Raw genomic sequence first — 17,480 nt, 5'->3', positions numbered from 1 at the left:
GGATATTAGAAAATGGAAAGATATTCCTTGCTCTTAGTTAGGAAGAACCAACATTGTAAAAATGGCCATACTCCCAAAACTGTTATACAGATTTAATGCAATCCCAATCACGATGACATTAACATATCTCACAAATCTAGAGAAAATATTCCTAAAATTCATCTGGAACCAGAAGAAACCTAGAATAGCAAAGGCCATTCTGGCCAACAAAGGGAAGACAGGAGGCATCTCAATTCCTGACTTGAAACTATACTACAAAAGCCACAATGGTAAAATCAGTATGATACTGGCAAAGAAACAGACCTCAGAACCAATGGAACAGATTAGAAGATGCAAACACAACTACAAAGACATCCATCCACCTGATATTTGACAAAGGGGCTAAACATGTTCACTGGAAGAACGATAACCTCTTTAATAAATCGTGTTGGAAAAATTGGCTCTCCACATGCTGAAGACTGAAACTAGACCCATGCCTATCACCATGCACAAAACTAAAGTCTAAATGTATTAAAATCTAAATATTAAAACAGAAAAACTAAATTTACTGAGAGACAAGGTAGGTAGAAGTCTTGGAGACATAGGGATAGGCAGAGAATTCATGACCAAAACTCAAACTGCATGGGAAACACTTCAAAGAATCAACAACTGGGATCTTATATTATTGAAAAGATTTTGTACTTCAAAAGAAATCACCAACAGAGGCTGGAGATTTAGTTCAGAGGCATAAGCACCTGCCTTGCAAGCAGGCGGTCGTGAGTTTGATCCCTGGTACTGATAAAAAAAGAAAAGAAAAGATATCACCAACAGAGTGAAAAGAAAACACACAAAATGAGAATAAGAATTTTAGCCAGCAGCCCCTCAGACAAAGGACTTATATCCAGAACATATAAAGAATTGAAAACATCAACCCCCCAAATGCAAAGACCTTCTGCAAAAATGGGCATCTGAGATGAACCCACAGTTCTCAGATGAAGATATACAAATGGCAAATATATACATGAAGAAAAGTTCACCATCATTAGTCATTTAATAAATGCAAATTAAAACAGCATTAAGATTTCATCTTACTCCAGAAAGAGTAGCTGCCATCAAGATATCAAATGATAAAAAATGTAGGTGAGGCTGCGGGGGGGAAAGACACACTGCTCTACTATTGGTGGGAGTGTAAACTGGTGGAGCCACTATGGAAATCAGTGTGGAGATTTCTCTGAAGACTAGGATTGAAAGTTCCATTCAATCCAGTTACTCTTCTTCTGGCTATTTTCCCATAAAAAATTGAAAATGTCATGTCACAGTGATATGTGCACCCATGTTTATAGCAGTACAGTTTGTGATAACTAAATCTTGGAAACAACAAAAGTGCCCATCAAGCGCAGAGTAGATGAAAAAAATGTAGTATATTTATACAATGGAATACTATTCAGCTATAAAAAGTCTTTATAGATAAATGGAGGAAACGAGAATATCCTCATTAGTGAAATAAACAAGACTCACATTAGTAATGTCACATTGTGTCTCTAATGTAAAAAATAATAATAACTGACAGAATAATGGGATCCAAAAATTATAATAGATACTGTAAAAGTAAAAGGGAAGGAAAATGCTCTAAAGGATATAACAGCATGTATAGTGTATAAGATAGATGATATTACTAAATTTCTGTTATATCATTGAACAGAAGAGTTTGCACTGTCAATATTTGAGTACCTAGCCACTTTTTATGTTTTGATTTTGTAACTTTAACAACTATTGTTAGCATGACAATATGTAATGTATCAACCAGCAATTTTATGATGTTAATTTTTTTCAATTCTGTATTCTACTTTTTTCTATTTTGTTGTTTAAATTTTCTTTTCTTTCTTTAAATAAAAAAGAATATCTAATGCAGAATTTTACATGTTAATAATGGGTACTTTTATTTTAGGTGTTTGGTTTGGTTTGGTTTGGTTTGGTAAGATTAAACCCACAACCTCATGCTTGCCAGGCAGGCACATTACATCACTGAACTAAATCCCTGATGGCACTTTTAATCTTTGTGCTGCTGTTTGGGACAAGATTGACAGTCTGTCTGACTGTGAACTCTTGTGCTCAGGTGATACTCTTGCCTCCATCTCCTGTGTAGTTGACACAATACACTGATTTTGTTTTATTAGGGATTTTTCTAATGCTTTCTTATTACTAGTAGTATAGATTTTCTTGTTTTATATTTATTTATGATATTTTAGAAATTACTTTTCTTGTCTCATTTGAGATGTTTTTACTTTGAAGTATTTCTTTGGTATTTGTATATAAGATTACAAAGCACTTGATGCGTAATGTAAGAACAAAAATATTTATCTTGTTTTGTGGTAGGCTTCCTTTGCATGAGCAGTAAGTAAGTCTTAACAGTTTACTACAGAGAGGTGTTATTTTTTTCCTTTTTCCTTTTTATCGGTACCAGGGATCAAACTCACGACTGCCTGCTTGCAAGGCAGGCGCTTATGCCACTGAGCTAAATCCCCAGCCCGGAGAGATGCTATTTTTAATACTTAACATGTATTATCTGATTCAATCATCACTTGAAAACTATCTTACTAATGTCCATTCTAAAATATAAATTACACAGACTGAGTATTGGCAGCTGCTGAGCTAGTAATAGTTCACACACGTGGAGCCAAAAGCACAAATGACTGAACAGGAATTCCCAAGGGCACGGAGTACATGATAAACACCCCGAGGGAGCGGGGTTCTGGAGGAGAACAGGTGTTCCAGCCCCAAGAACACTGGGCATAAGAAGTGAGCTGGTTAAGCAAAGGGGTGTGGTGTGACAAGTGTACAAATAAATGCATTGCAGTGGCTGAGCAGTCTCCTCTTCCCATCTGGAGAAGGGCTCCATCTAATCCCAGCTTTCTATCTCTATCTTTATTTTGTTCTTCTTGTCATTCTCCCCACCCCAGGAACCTAGAGAGCTCTCACGGCCACTGACGGTTGAGAAACTAAGTATTTGACTCCTCGTCTATAGAAGAAAAATGACAAAGAAAGTTTTAATTAAGCACTTTTATTCACAAACCTCCTTTATTCTGCAGTTCTATACTGACTTCTCATTCTTAATAGATAACTTATGTAATTGTTGTCTTCTCTTAAATTTTGTACGTTACTACTTTATTTAAATTTTGGTATCTATATAAGTAATGTCAGTTTAAGATTTTCTTTATTAAAATTTGTGGTCCAACAGAATCACATGTAGCAGTTTTAAAGTAGGAATAATATTCTTTGAAAATACGTGAAGATATTTGTAATGAACACAACAAAATCAGATATTTTGGAGGAAATATATTTTTTTTCATTTCATTCACTTACTAGTCTATTTGCATTCTGTAAGGACTTTAGTTTTCCAAAGCAATTTCAGATATATTTGTCTCATTTGAAGTTAGAACATTGCTGCACAAACAGGTTACGTCAGTCCCACAGAGAGAGTAAAAGACTGAAGACCAAAACAGTGCGATGGCCCTCAAGCAGCTTCCTCACTTGGCCCCATGGCTGAGAACACACTGCCACATGTCAGGTCCCCAGACTGAGCACCGCTCACACTGCTGATGTCCCATGGAAGCACCTTGGGGCTCCTGTGCCTCTCAGGATATACAGACCTGTGGAAAACAAATTACAGATGTGATGATTCTCAGAACACCTGTGAGCAGAGGACAGGCAGACAGATACTGGGGCTCATTTTGGTTCTAGCTTGGCACTCTAATGTCTCTATAAGTCATCATGCCACTCCACGGCCTTTTACACCCCAAGGTGGCCCTTGCCCCACCCACTGTCCTGTGGGTGTGCAGAAGGTGGCAGGGACAGGGGAATGTTAATCCCCACAGACCAATTGACAGAATGGTTTTTTCCCACTGTTCAAGGTTTATTTGGTGTTTCAGTTGGTATAACACTTCACTGGTTGCAGTGCTCACAGATACATCTTGCTTTTTACATCATATGGCAATATACACAACTGATATACATAACACATGAAATAAAATCCTTAAAACAATTATGCATAAGGCATGCAATATTGGATTCATACATTGGATCCCAGGCTGTAACTAGTTGGTAAAAAAAAAAAATCAGGTTAGGCTTGTTTGGTGAAGTTACATTACAGAGTGACATGCATTTGGCTCGAAGGGCACCTGGAGCGTGTGTGACATTAGCAATGGGACTGCACAAGTTAAGTACTACCCAGCATCAGGAAAGAACTGTGGGGATTTGTGAACCATTTCTGTTTCTAACTTTGGAAGACAGATACTTTTCCAGACCAGATCAATACTACTGCTTTACCACAGATTGGATGAAGAGGACAACACACACCCCCTCCTACTAAGTCCTCCTGTGGCCCAGAAGAGTAAACCCACAACTCCCTTTGGATCTCCCACAGGGGACCCACACTTTTCTTCAAACTGGTTCTCCAGAGTCACCATTGCCACATCTGAGATCCCATCTTGTTCCATGACACAGGAACGCTAAGAGAGACATTGTCCTCTATACCACATACGCCCTTAATCATGGTAGAGATTGGATGCTCCCTCCTAAGATTCTTCATTATGCTTGCTGCCAAATCTGCCACAGAAAGTCCCATTGTCCAGAATGTGTGGCCTTTTAGTTCCATCACTTTGTAAGCACTGTCATCCACCTGTTTGTGTAGCTCTTTCCAATGCCCTTTGTCCCCCTCAGTGCCTAACTCAAGGTGCAGATCCCTCAGGGAGACATAAGCAGCATTCATTCACTCCAAACAGGTGCACTGGACTCTCCTTGTACCCCAAGGATCCACCCATGGCAGCTTAGTGGGTACACTCCCTTCCTTCCTTCATCAGGTAACAACCAGCTTGAATCCAGATTGCAACCACTTCCAATTTCATGTTTTTCAGGAAAGCCACTTATCTTCCCAGCCACATAGGACAAGAGAGCCACTGGGTTGAAAACAACAAGCAACTCACAGTTGGGCTGTGCTTTACAACAGCAGGAATGATGAGCTTAAAGATGTTCATGTTACACTGGACCAAGTTAAGATGGCTTCTCCCTCTTACTGCCATGCCCCAGCTGTGGTAATAACTTGCTTGGAGTTTGCGGGTCCATTATAGTCTTTGCCAGAGACAGTTTTGGTGTTCTAAGGAAAAGGCTGCTGTGCTGGAGATCCGTCATCTCTGCCTTCAGCTTGTCTTCATGATGTCAGCAATGGCAACTTCATCTGCCCGTCCTTCATTAAGATACTGATGGCACGGGCTGTGCCTGCAGCCCCAACCCTGACAATGGTGATCCTGTTCCGGGGACCTGTCCTTCCTTCAGGAGATTCACAGTCAGCTGGCCCTTCAGACTGGCCTTTTGGGCTTAGAACCAAAAACAACCAGGAGTGCATGTTGGGCTGGCATCTGGCACTCATTTGTAAAGTCACGAGCAGTGACTACAGTGTGACAGAATATTAGAGATCACTTTAAGATCAAAGAGAACAGCAATTCACCAAAACCCCGTGACCTACAGACATAATTAAGGTGACACTGCTCTCCCCGCTCTCACACCTTCAGGGCAACATACACTAAGTTGCCAGACCTTTCATGCTAATCCTCTGCCCAGTGAGTGATGACTCACAGGAAGCTCTGTGCCATTCGTTCTTTGCTCAGAGTCTGTCCAATCACAGGATCTCAGGAGACTACTGTGACTCATGGTCTCTGACATTTCACACAGGAGCTCCACTGAGTGAGTCCTTCATTCCCTGACAACTGCTTTCTCTGTTCACCAGCAGTTTCCACCCCAGCATGGCTCCACAGGTCCCTGAGGCTCCCTGGATATCGGCTCTGACCATAGCTCTGCTGGTGCTGGGCAGCACAGTGGTTCAGAGCAGGACCCATCCAGGTAAGAGCAGAGCAGCCACTGCTGGAGGGCCGGGCTCAGGGAGTCACTGCTGGAGACTTTCTGCTCGGGGACCAGACTTTGAGAACAGCTGTGGGTTCTCCTGCCACAGCCATGAGTTCTTTCCATGCAGCCAACTGGTTCTCTCATGGGGACACACAGTGGGCAGGGGACAGGTGCCAAGTGGGGACGATGTGCCTCCTTATGGACCATAGGCCAAGAGACCAGGAATAACTTTGGGGCACAAGGTTTCCAGACAGCAGAAGGTCTTCAGAGCCTCCTCACATCTGCATCCCAACCCTGAGGACTCACTCACCCTGCCCACTCAGTGCCCAGGGTAGAGATGTAGCCTGTGCTGTGGGACAGAGATGGAGAGGAAGGGATGGACGGGCCGTGGTCCTGCTCTGACTCTGTTCTCCTTGAGGGATTCTTCCAGCCTCCCCGCAGAATGCCCAGGTCCACAGTGGTGAGGTTTGCAGAGAGAATGCGATGAGGGGTGGGGGCTGTGGAAAGGGACTGAGGAGGGAGGATCGGGAAGGTGAGACTAAAGGAAGGACTCTTCCTCACGCTGCCCCACTGTGGCTAGAACATACAGGACTTCTGTGAGCCAGCATTTCTCGGTTGCTTTTGATCTTTCTAGTTCAAATGTGTGCCCAGCACCACAGGAGGCAGGGCTGTAAAGTAACTGTCTCAGTTTTCCACTAACTTCCCCCTTCCTTCACAGATCCTTCTTTCAGACCCTCCACAGCCTCCTAGAATACACCTAGGATACACTGTCCTGGTTTTAATTTGCTTTCCTTGGCAACTATGTTTCAATCTCCTGAGTGCAGCTTCTCAAACCCCAGGGCCTCTGTCCTTACCTGAGGTCCACCTGCTGGGAGGGAAGGCATCACTTGCCCTTGGGGATCATGAAGGGCACTGAGCCCCAGGCAGCAGCACAGCTCAGTGAGAACCAGGAATCACAGAGGAAGTGGCTAGGGAAAGAGCCAGGAGGGTGCAGAGGACACTGACGGCCAGCACCAGTGTCCCACAGTGAAAGTAATTTTGTGGGATAACAGGCAGCTGGAGCGGGCAAGGAAACCACCAAAGTGGAGCAGACAGACTACAGAGGGGCAAGGGACAGTTGAGGGGAGTGGCAGACGGGCAAGGGGTGGAGAACATTTGTAGGAGGACTGGGATGAGGATGCACAGTACTGAAGGCCAATTCCCACCCAGAACAAATGATCAGTAAAAACTTCCAGAGCTGAGTTTAACCCCCCACCCAAAACAAACAAAACTTCCAGAGCAAAGGGGGTGCAGGTAGAGTGGGCAGTGCGGACTACACTGCCCCTCACACTTCTCCACTCCGTGCAGATTTCCAACTTTAAACAGGACAGGAAGGGCAGGAGAGAGCAGGGAATATGGCTGAGCTCCCCTGCTATGGGGCTGGGGATAAAGGGACCACCACAGTAGGATGTAACTCTCTAAGAAACCAGAATCCTGAGGCCACAACCTCTGTCTCTTCGAACTTAATGTGCACTTAGTAAGTCCTGGTCTCCCTCACTTCACACCCCTGCCAGGTCTTCAGGCCGCACCCCTGCCCGTCACCTCACCTGCCTCCTGCAGAAGATTATTGTGCATTGCAGCCTTCCTTTTGACCCTGCTTTTCTGTCATTTTTGTCCCCAAGTAAATCGCTAGGAAAAACCAGGCACAGTGAGAATTCAGAGAGCATCCTAGGCACAGTGCATTTGCGGAGCTCCACAGCTGTACACTCGGCATGGTCTCAACCTGTGTGATCCATCAGTTTGGCAGTTAAACTTCTGATACCTTTTTCAATGAAGTGAGACATTGCTGCGGTTAAAAACTTGCTATGTTCATAAACTTAATTAGAGCTCCCTCTAATCGTTTATTTGTTTTACTTCCCTGATGAGGAAACATTTACTGAGAGCTCTTGATACTGGATATAGAGAGGACAGTAGGAATCTGTGTTGAGATGTGCATTTGTGCGGATGGAGTTCACACGCACAGAAACCACACTGCCTTAATTTCCAGTGTGGTTGGAAATACAGCAGGCCCAGGGGCCCTGCAGAAGCTAACAGAAATGCAGGAGCCCCTGTGACTTCTGCACTTGCCAGACTCTGTGGCCCTGAGAACAGCTGTGGCAGAGGTGGTCACACCCATCCATGTGGGAATTCCGGGATCAGGGCACCTGGGTCTCTAGCAAGGACGCCCAGCTCTGGGGTCTCTGCTTGCAATGACCTCACTGATTAAATACTTTCCACACCTGTTGAGATCAAGTCTTTCTGCAGCTGTGCTCAAAACATTAGTGAAAATGTACCTCATCCATCAGGCTGGGCAGCCTTTCTTCACATTCACGTTCAGAACGTTGGCAGGAAATCTGTGTCTAATTCCCAGCCTGCAAAACACAGAGTAAACGGTGTATTCAAGACCCTGCCACAGAAGGGAGTGCACTGCAGTGGGGAAGAGAAAGAGGCCAGGAAGGCTTCCCTGAGGAGGGGACATCCTAGCTGGGTGTGGCCCAGCGGGTCAGGCGGGGCCCTGACAAGAAACAGCCTGGCTGTGCCTTTCCAGTCCCCGCTGCCCCTGCAGCTTCTCTGCCCAGGGACCCGCAGGAAGTAGTTCTGGCTGCCCCAGCTCTGACACCATCTCTGACCTCGGCAGGCCCTCCCTTTTCAAAGTCACTGAACCCCTCCTGGGCAGGGCGTCACCTGTTCAGCAAGTCTTCCCAGGTCGGGGATAGAAAACCGAGGCTCAGAAAGGTTCCTGGTGTAATCCTGGTACTCTGGGAGGCTGATGCAGGAGGACTGCAAGTTCCAGTCCCGCCTGGACAACTAATTTCGCATCTCTGTAACTTAGTGAGACCCTGTCACTAAGAAAAAGAAAGGAGTGGAGAGGGAGAGGAAATGTTCAGGGGCAGCCTAGACCCACGGGACTCTGTGGTTCGAGACTCAGCTCCGAGTCGGAAGGTTCTGGCGGGACAGTTGTTAGCCCTAGTCAGGTGCGAGCCGGGATCCAGGAACGCAAAGGCGCGGGTCCAGGCCCCGTGAAGCGGCCTCAGGGCCGGTGAGACGGAGGTCGCAGCTCAGTGCTCCGCCCTAGGTGGGCTCGCGGGCTCCGGGGACCCTGGACACTGGGTGAGCGCTGTCCATGCTCCCTGCAGATAATTACCTGCACCAAGTGCGGCACGAGTGCTACGCGCGCAACCGGACACAGCGCTTAGTGGAGAGACACATCTACAACCGAGAGGAGATCGTGCGCTTCGACAGCGCCGTGGGCGAGTTCCGCGCGGTGACCGAGCTGGGGCGGTCGGACGCTGAGCTCTGGAACGGGCGGAAGGACGTCCTGGAGGAGAGGCGCGCCGCGGTGGACACCGTGTGCAGACACAACTACGAGCTGGACGAAGGCTTCAGCCTGAAGCGCCGAGGTGAGGCCGGGGCCGCGGCGGGGACAGAGCGACCTTGGGGCTCGGGGAGGCGCAGGGCTGGGGCTCGGGTGGCCCGGCCGGAGGAGGGCTGGGGGCAGGTGAAGGCTAGGCCGGCGCTGGACGGAGCAACCCGGAGCCGCGGCCGCTGGGACGGAGGGGAGGGTGCCCGTGGGGACAGCGCGGGGCGCGGTCACCTGAGGAGATGGAGGACAGGGACGGGGTGGACGCGGCCTGGACACGGGAGCAGGTCACCCCCGGGCGGGAGGCCCTGGCCAGGGTCGGGTCCTGTACCGGTCAGGAAGGACAGGTCCCGGCCAAGAGCGTCCCCGCAGGCTGAGCCGGAGCGGGGTCGGGGCTGACCCGGCTCCTCTACAGTCCCCGTCGCTGTGGGAGGTGACAAGGTTTAGGAAGCTGCGGGAGTAACGGGGAAACGCGCCCACTAACGGGAAACAAGGTGGGCAGCCAGGGCAGGGCCCTGCCGGTAGTGTGCGGGAACTTACGTCTACGTGGTACCGTTTGCTTTCTCTATTTCTTAAAAATTGTTTTTATTGTACTTGTTTGTGATACACAATGCATACATTCATTATGGGTAGCTGGTACATGTATTTACTGCGTTTTAATCTTTTTTTAATTTCTTTTTGAATTTCCCTCCCTTTTCTCTCCCTCTATCCCTGGCTCCCATATGCAGGTCTGCCTCCATGAGATTTTTCATATAAGAGAAACTATGTGATATTTAACCTTCTGGGCCCACGTATTGATTGCTGCACAGAAGGATTTTAATTTTATATAGTACTATTAGCTGTTACTTGTGCTATTTCTTGTGTGCTGGGATTCTTGCAGAAAGTCCTTGCCCATGCTTCTGTCTTCAAGGGTTTAGCCTTTTTTTCTTCCAGTACAGTCAGTGCTGCAGTTTTATGGCTAGATTTTGATCCCTTTTGATTTGACTTCAGTACAGGGTGAAAGATACAGATTTAAATTCATTCTTCTGCACGTGGATGCCCAGTTTTCCCAGCATCACTTGCTAAGGAGGCCATCTTAGCTACTGCGTATGTTTTGTACCCCTTTGTAAAAAATAGATGGCTGAACGTGCCTGGGTTGTTTCGCCATCCTCTGTTCTGTTCCACTGATCCACATTTTATTTTGGGGTAAATACTGTGTTATTTTTATGGTTGTAGATCTATGATACAATTTGAAATCTGGGATCATGATGCCTCCTGCTTTCCTCCTGTTGTCCAGGATTGCTTTGGCTATTCTAGACTCTCTTGATATAAATTTTAGGAAGGTTTTTGTAGTTCTGTAAAGAATGCCACTGGTATTTTTTATTGAGATTATGATAAATCTAGATACCACTTTCACAATATTGGTTCTACCTATGTGAGAACAGGGAATTCCTTTACATTTTCTGAGGTTTTCTTTCATCTCTCTTTTCTGAGTACTATAGTTTTGACTTAGAGATCTTTCATTTCTTTGGTTAGGTTAATTTGTATGTATTTAATTTTTGAAGCTACCATGAATGAGATGATTTACCTAATTTCTTTCTTAATGGGTTCATTGTTGGTTTACAAGAAAGCTATTGATTTTTGTGTATTTGTTCTGTGTCCTGGTACTTTGCTGAGATTTTTATTTGTAGGAAATTTTAGCTCATTTTTTTAATCTTCCAGGGGTAGGATCATCTGTGAATAGGAAGGCAGTGCGCCCAGCATCTTGGGAGAAGAAAGATGCACGGGGAGACAGTAGAATCTAACAGAGGGACAGTGAATTTTCTCCTGGACAGGGCAGGTGGCCTGGAGGGCGCAGGGTCTGGGCAGGGTGAGATCAACTGAAGAGACAGAGCCAGGAGAAGAGCACAAAGCACTGAGTCCTAGGTACAGGGACATTTTAATTCCTCCTACCTTGTACGCAGCTCTTTTACTTCTTTCTCTTGCCTGATTCTTCTGGCTAAAGTTTTAAGTGCAAAAAGAATGGTGATAGTGGACATCGTTGGTGTAATTTTATTTTAGAGGAAATGCCTTCCATTGTTCTATATTTCACGATGTTGGCAGTGGGTTTGTCATAAATGGCCTTATCAGTTTGAGATATTCTATACCTGTTTTCATTTTTATCGGACTGGATGTTGGATTTTATTAGACTGGATGTTGGATTTTGTCAGACTTTTTTTTGGCATCTATTTATATGAACTTTTGGTTTTTGTCCTTGCTTTTGTTCATGTCACTTACTGATTTGTTTTTTGATTTACATACATTCCTGAGGTGAAGTCAATTGATGACGTGTGATCTTTTCAATAATTTGTTGCACTGTGTTTGCACGTATCCCATAAGGTTGTTTGCAGCTATGTTCATTAAGGATGTTGGCCTGGAGTTTTCTGTTTTCATTTAGTCCACATATAGTTCTACTATTAAGGGCATGCTAGCCTCCAGGAATGATTTTAACAGTAGTCCTTCCCTTTCAATTTCATGTAAGAGTTTGTGGAGCATTGACTTCAGCTATTTCCTGGAATTCTGGTAGACTCAGCCATCAAATCCATTAACTCCTGGGCTTCTAAATGTTGGTAGGCTTTTTAATACTGCCTCTATTTCATTGTCCGTTATTGGTCCATTCAGAGTTTTTATATCTTCTTGACTCAACTTGGTAACTTATATGTGTCTAGGAATTTTTCCATTTCTTCTAAGTTCTCCAACTCATTGTAATATAAACTTTTTTTTGTCTTTTTCCTTTTTATCGGTACCAGGGATCTAACTCACAACTGCCTGCTTGCAAGGCAGGTGCTTATGCCGCTGAGCTAAATCCCCAGCCCCTGTAATATAAATTTTTGAAGTAGTTTCTCATAATCCTCTGGTTTTCCACAGGGTTGGTGTTTTAACCTCTTTCACTGAAATCACATTGATATGGTTTCCCCTTCCTCCCAATTTCTTGGTAACTTTGTCTAAGAACTTATTAGTCTGTGTTGTAATTAGTTCTTCCATGTTTCCCATTTAACCAGATAGGCATAACAAGAAACTGAGTTTAAAAAAAATACAGTAAATGACAAAGTCAGAGTTGTGGTTTCAGAGTGTGAAGTGAATTAGAAAGAGGAGGGACTGGAATCAGATATGAAACAAGAAACACTTATTATTGGCTAAGGAATTGCAATTACAGCATGAATTGAGGAGGAAGGGGGAAAGCTGTGCAGATTCTTTTTTTGTCCTGGAAATCTAACTCAGAACTGTGCACTTGCTAGCCAGATGCTTGTGCCATTCAACTATATCCTTGGCAAAATTCTAATGTAGATATGTGACAACATTCTAGAAGTAACTGAGAAGATATTTCATGAGCACTCAACAAGGCAGTCTTAGAACACAAAAATCTTTTCCCACTGGGTATTTAGCTTAGTTGTGTAAATGCCTGCCTGGCAAGTGCAAGGTTATGAGTTCAATCCACAGTACCAAAAATAAATAAAAAATAAAATAAAAATTACACTTAAATTTGTGGCCGGGGATTTAGCTCAGCAGCATAACACCTGCCTGGCAAGTGCTAGGTCGTGTTTGATCCTTGGTATAAAAAAAAGAAAGAAAGAAATCTTTTCCCTTGGTGAAATGTGACTTTGTTTGTTTGAATTTTTAATTTTATGGAAAAAAGGTAAAACAAAATTTCATAACAAAATAAGATGAGAGTAATAATAGCTAATATATTACATGTTGTTATCTTCAAAATATTTGCTCAGGGTACAAGATATGGGCATAAAAATTCTCCAATGAATATTAACACAAGCCATCCCTTTTAGTGAACTGAAAGATACTAAGAGTGTAGCTGATTTGCGTTTTTCCCTTTTCCCTACTGTGCTTCCCCCTTTCACGCATCCTGGTCCTTTTTTCCTGTTGAACAATTCCTTCCCATATTTGTTGTACATTTTAGACCTTATTTACTCTTTCAGTGTCTCACAGGAGCAAGAGAATAGGAAATGTATTCAATGAGTGTGACAGTTGACACCACTGGAACCTGTAGACTCAGTGCGTGTGCCACCCAGAGGTCAGATGTGCACTCTGGCAAGTTCCTTTCAGAATGTTCTGGGCTTTAAAACACAGGAGCCAGTATAGCTTATTTGCATGAGGCCAGGGACCTAAAGAGAGCAGCTTATCTTCATTTACAAATTACAGCTCGGAACAGAGTTGAACTTTCAGGTGAACTGTGAGTTTATAAAAGTGGTTAAATGAAAAGTGGAAGAAGGCTGGCAGTGTGGACACATCTGGGCACAAAAGCAAGTTGCCAAAGAAACCAGTTCCAGAAACAATTCGGAAACATCCTTTTACCTGACCCTGGGCCCACTTCAGGGTATTTCTGTTCACTGGGAAACAGAAATTTGAAAATAATTGAGATATTAAGCAATAGAAGCACTGAAGGGAAAAATTGCAATGAATATGTTTTCTTTTAAGGCAAATGGATCTTTTCTAGTTTTTAGAGGGAAGGAAACTTCCGGTGGTAGAGGTTCAAAAGTACTCATTATCAATAAAGCTCGTAAGTCACAAGCAGCATGGAAACTGATACATGACCATCAGGCAAGAGTGACCTGGAAACAGGAAGCTGAGGAGAGCACAGAACATCAGAGAGCCAGAGAGAGAGAGACAACACCTGCACTGGGTTCTCTCAAACAACCAAGAAAGACACTGCAGAGGAAAAACTTGGCAATACATTGGAATTCCTAAAAGTCAAACAGATGGGACTTGGAATATTAGGTTTCAATGTACACTGATCCCCTAAAAATAAGATCTTCCCCCAAATAAGTTCTAGTCTCTTCCAAAATCATGCTAGAACTTGGTTCTGAGGTAGGTCTTATTTTCTGGGAAACACAATATTACTGTAAGTATGAAGCTTGTGGGTTTTGGGGTAGGAGGGGCATGAATTATATAGGCGATCTGGAAAGTAAATTATTGTCACACTTGGGTTTTGTACTTTTCATTTTTATGATATAAAATGAAGAGAATGCCATTTTCTATGTATCTTAACTTGAAGACATCATTTAAGCAATTTTATATCCTTTTCCTAAAGATAGAGCATGGAAAAAATAGGTAGTTTGACAAGAAATATTCTTGTCAAATATTGAAGAAATATTTCTTGAAGAAATATTCTTTTTCAAAAGACTATTACTGGGGGAAAAAAGACTATTAGTGGTAATCGAATGCCTATAGTTACAATTTCTGCTAAATATGTAACAAAGTATTGCTTTGGTCTTGCTTCAAATGTTCTCAGTTTATCATGTAATTAATGATCAGGCATATTCCATTGGAGGGTCTATCTCCATCACAGTGTACAACCACTATCTGCTTACATAATTACGACATTTGTACCTTTAATATCTGGAAGTCACTTCCTTAGTGAAAGCACCTAAGAAATAATAATCTCTGGCATCATTCCTTTTTCCCCCTCCAATCCTAGTCCAGCCTACAGTACATGTGTCCCCCGCCAAGAAGGCCACCCTGCAGCACCACAACCAGCTCATCTGCCACGTGACAGATTTCTACCCGGGTGACATTGAGGTGCGATGGTTCCTGAATGGACAGGAGGAAACAGCCGGGATTGAGTCCACAGGCCTGATCCATAATGGGGACTGGACTTTCCAGATCCTAGTGATGCTGGAAGTGACCCCCAAGCAGGGAGACGTCTACACCTGCCACGTGGAGCACCCCAGCCTGGACAGCCCTGTCACTGTGGAGTGGAGTGAGTTTCCCACCTTCAGGGACCTTCCAGAGCCCACAGTCTGAAAGGCAGGGCACACACTGGCTCCCAGGTCCACTGTTCTTGTCTTAACATTGGGGTCATGGGTACACACTGTGTTTTCTGAGGGTCATTCTGAACTTCACGAAATAGAGGCTTCACTACTCATGACCTAGAGGATTCAGTGATGAGAAACTCTGGGGACTCTCCTGAACTGGCCTCCCACATAGGAGCTGCTCTCTGCTGTCAGCTTTCACACTGTTTGGCCTGTACTGAGAGGCAGCTGGCAGAATCTCCATTTGTCCTGTGGTTGGAGTCACCAGCCTAAGTCTGGAACCGGGACTTAGCGGGTCCCCTGGCCACTGCCTCAGGCTGATGTTCCACACCCGCTCCAGGGTCTCAGACAGGATGGAGACAGGGATGTCCTGGTGGAGGTGATGGTAACCCTGGATTTTGTTTTCCTCAGTGGCTCAGTCTGATTCTGCCCGGAACAAGAAGCTGACTGGAGTCGGGGGCTTCCTGTTGGGGTTCATCTTCCTCACAGTCGGCATCGTCATGCACGTGAGGAGCAAGAAAGGTAGGAAAAGCTGCCCTGGACTGAGGTCGCCTCTTCCCCGACTTTCCATTCACTGTGATAAGGGATGAGACAGAAGAGTGATGCCACACAGTTCTAGAAGCTGCTGCAATCAAACTGTCAGAGCCAAGATGAGGGAGAGAGGAATCCCTGGGCTGGGCCTAAACCACCAGGTGCACGAGGTTTCCAGGGATCCAGACTCACACTGGGCAGTGGAAGGTGGGAGGGGAAGGCTTCCCTCGGCATCTGAGGTGGACTTGATGGCTAATGCACTGCTGTCCTTTCCTTTCAGGTCAGCGAGGACCTCGATAAGCAGGTAATGTTCCTGCTTGCTTCTCCCAAGGGGAGGGTTGCTGAGGAGTGTGAGCGCTTTCTTCTCACTGAAACACTGGCTACAGGGAGCAGGTCCTCAGGCCCAGACTAACGCTTCAGTTCCAGCCCTTGGATGAATGTGAGGAAAGAACATTTTCTCACTGAGCAAGAAAGCTGACATGAGTAGTATTTTTTGTGTGTGTCTTTTTCGTTTTTATCGGTACCAGGGATCGAACTTATGACTACCTGCTTGTAAAGCAGGCGCTTATGCCATTGAGCTAAATCCCCAGGCCCCTGAGTAGTATTTTTAATCCGGCTGTTTTATCTTATAAAACCAACGTTTCTTCCTCACACTAAGGGGGAAGTGTCAATAACATCAGGTAACTTTGTCTTAACTCTTACAGGGTCCCTCATCTGACAGCAAAGATTAGATGAGCCTTGGAACAAGGATTTTCTATTTCTTTAGTCCTAGAAAAGACTGAAGGTTGGTTCTGCACTAGACCCCACCTGCCCAAGAGGATGTGGCTGCCATGTAATTGCTCTGAAATCAGTTTCTGTAGTTTTGCTCTTTGATTCAATGTACTTCTCTCATCAACCAAGTTCTCTTTTCCTCTGCATTATAAATAAAATCAGATGTCATTATTTCTTTTAAATATACATACTGTGTTATCTCCACCACTGTTTTTTTATTTAAAGAGAAAAAAACACAAATAAAGGGTAGAAATAATACAGATATTAAGAAAAATAAACAGTACGATATCACTAGTTGATAAGTTACATATTGTCATCGGAGAAATAGTTGTTCAGTTTACAAAATTAAAGCTTACAAAGTGACATTCAAATAATGGCACTGCAAACAGTTCTGCTCAATGATCCAACAAAAACTTAGTAATGCCGTTATCAGTCCTACACACTTGTTTTTTATCTTAAAGGGTAAGATTAAACATGACAGAACAGAACACTTCATAAGGAAACAGTTAAATTTCTTTAAAAGAAACACAGATTTCAAAGCAAGTCCACTGGAGATCCTCACTGTCTATCGTATTGTCTCTAGTTTTCTTCCAAATAGTTGTCCCCATTTTCACATACATTGAACAGATACTGAATATTATAAAACTAATCAAATCATTACAGGATGATGAAAGCTTTTCAGGTCTTCAAGACATAATTTTGGGGAAGTCAAAAATGACTACCATAATGCCTCTCATTCTCTTTGTAGTAGCTATCTTTATCTTTACATATGCTGAAATTAAACATAAGAGACCAGACTAATATCACTCTGAACAGTGAATAATTGCTTTGCTAGATTTTATATCATAATGCTACAGAATTAGCATTGGGTTTCTTAGTGTCTCTTCTTCTTCAGAGTATCTGTTCATTACATCGTGTATTATATAATCTGTTCCAATAAATAGTTTAGAAATTCTTCCCTTGTGTGAATCTCTACATGTATATCTATCCTTTCTGTATTGTAGGGAAAAACAGATCAAAACAAGACAACAAAATAAATTCCAAAAAGACATAAAAAAGACATATAAGACCACAATATTAGGTGGTCTACAGTAGTTACTATGCTTTCCCTTGTTATTTTCAATAGAATTGCCCACATC

The 17,480-nt window shown here is 43.9% G+C and overlaps 1 protein-coding gene and 1 pseudogene across 1 annotated transcript; one reads left to right on the top strand and one right to left on the bottom strand.

Moving 5' to 3' along the window:
* Positions 1 to 3,493: 3,493 nt before the first annotated feature.
* On the bottom strand, positions 3,494 to 5,578 carry LOC134473778 (L-lactate dehydrogenase A chain-like; annotated as a pseudogene).
* A 129-nt stretch (positions 5,579 to 5,707) lies between these two features.
* LOC134473732 (HLA class II histocompatibility antigen, DP beta 1 chain-like) lies at positions 5,708 to 16,523 on the top strand. Its single transcript, XM_063239082.1, has 6 exons — positions 5,708 to 5,874; positions 9,033 to 9,296; positions 14,706 to 14,987; positions 15,451 to 15,561; positions 15,851 to 15,874; positions 16,275 to 16,523. Exons 1-5 carry the CDS (start codon positions 5,778 to 5,780, stop codon positions 15,868 to 15,870), a joined length of 774 nt encoding a protein of 257 aa, XP_063095152.1. The 5' UTR covers positions 5,708 to 5,777; the 3' UTR covers positions 15,871 to 15,874; positions 16,275 to 16,523.
* The last annotated feature ends 957 nt before the right edge of the window (positions 16,524 to 17,480 follow it).

Source organism: Cavia porcellus, unplaced genomic scaffold (assembly GCF_034190915.1).
Source record: "Cavia porcellus strain 051 isolate PalLab524CR breed Dunkin Hartley unplaced genomic scaffold, mCavPor4.1 scaffold_28, whole genome shotgun sequence".
NCBI lineage: Eukaryota > Metazoa > Chordata > Mammalia > Rodentia > Caviidae > Cavia > Cavia porcellus.
The sequence above is the reverse complement of the archived record's forward strand: the minus strand, read 5'-3'. Positions and strand labels throughout refer to the sequence as shown.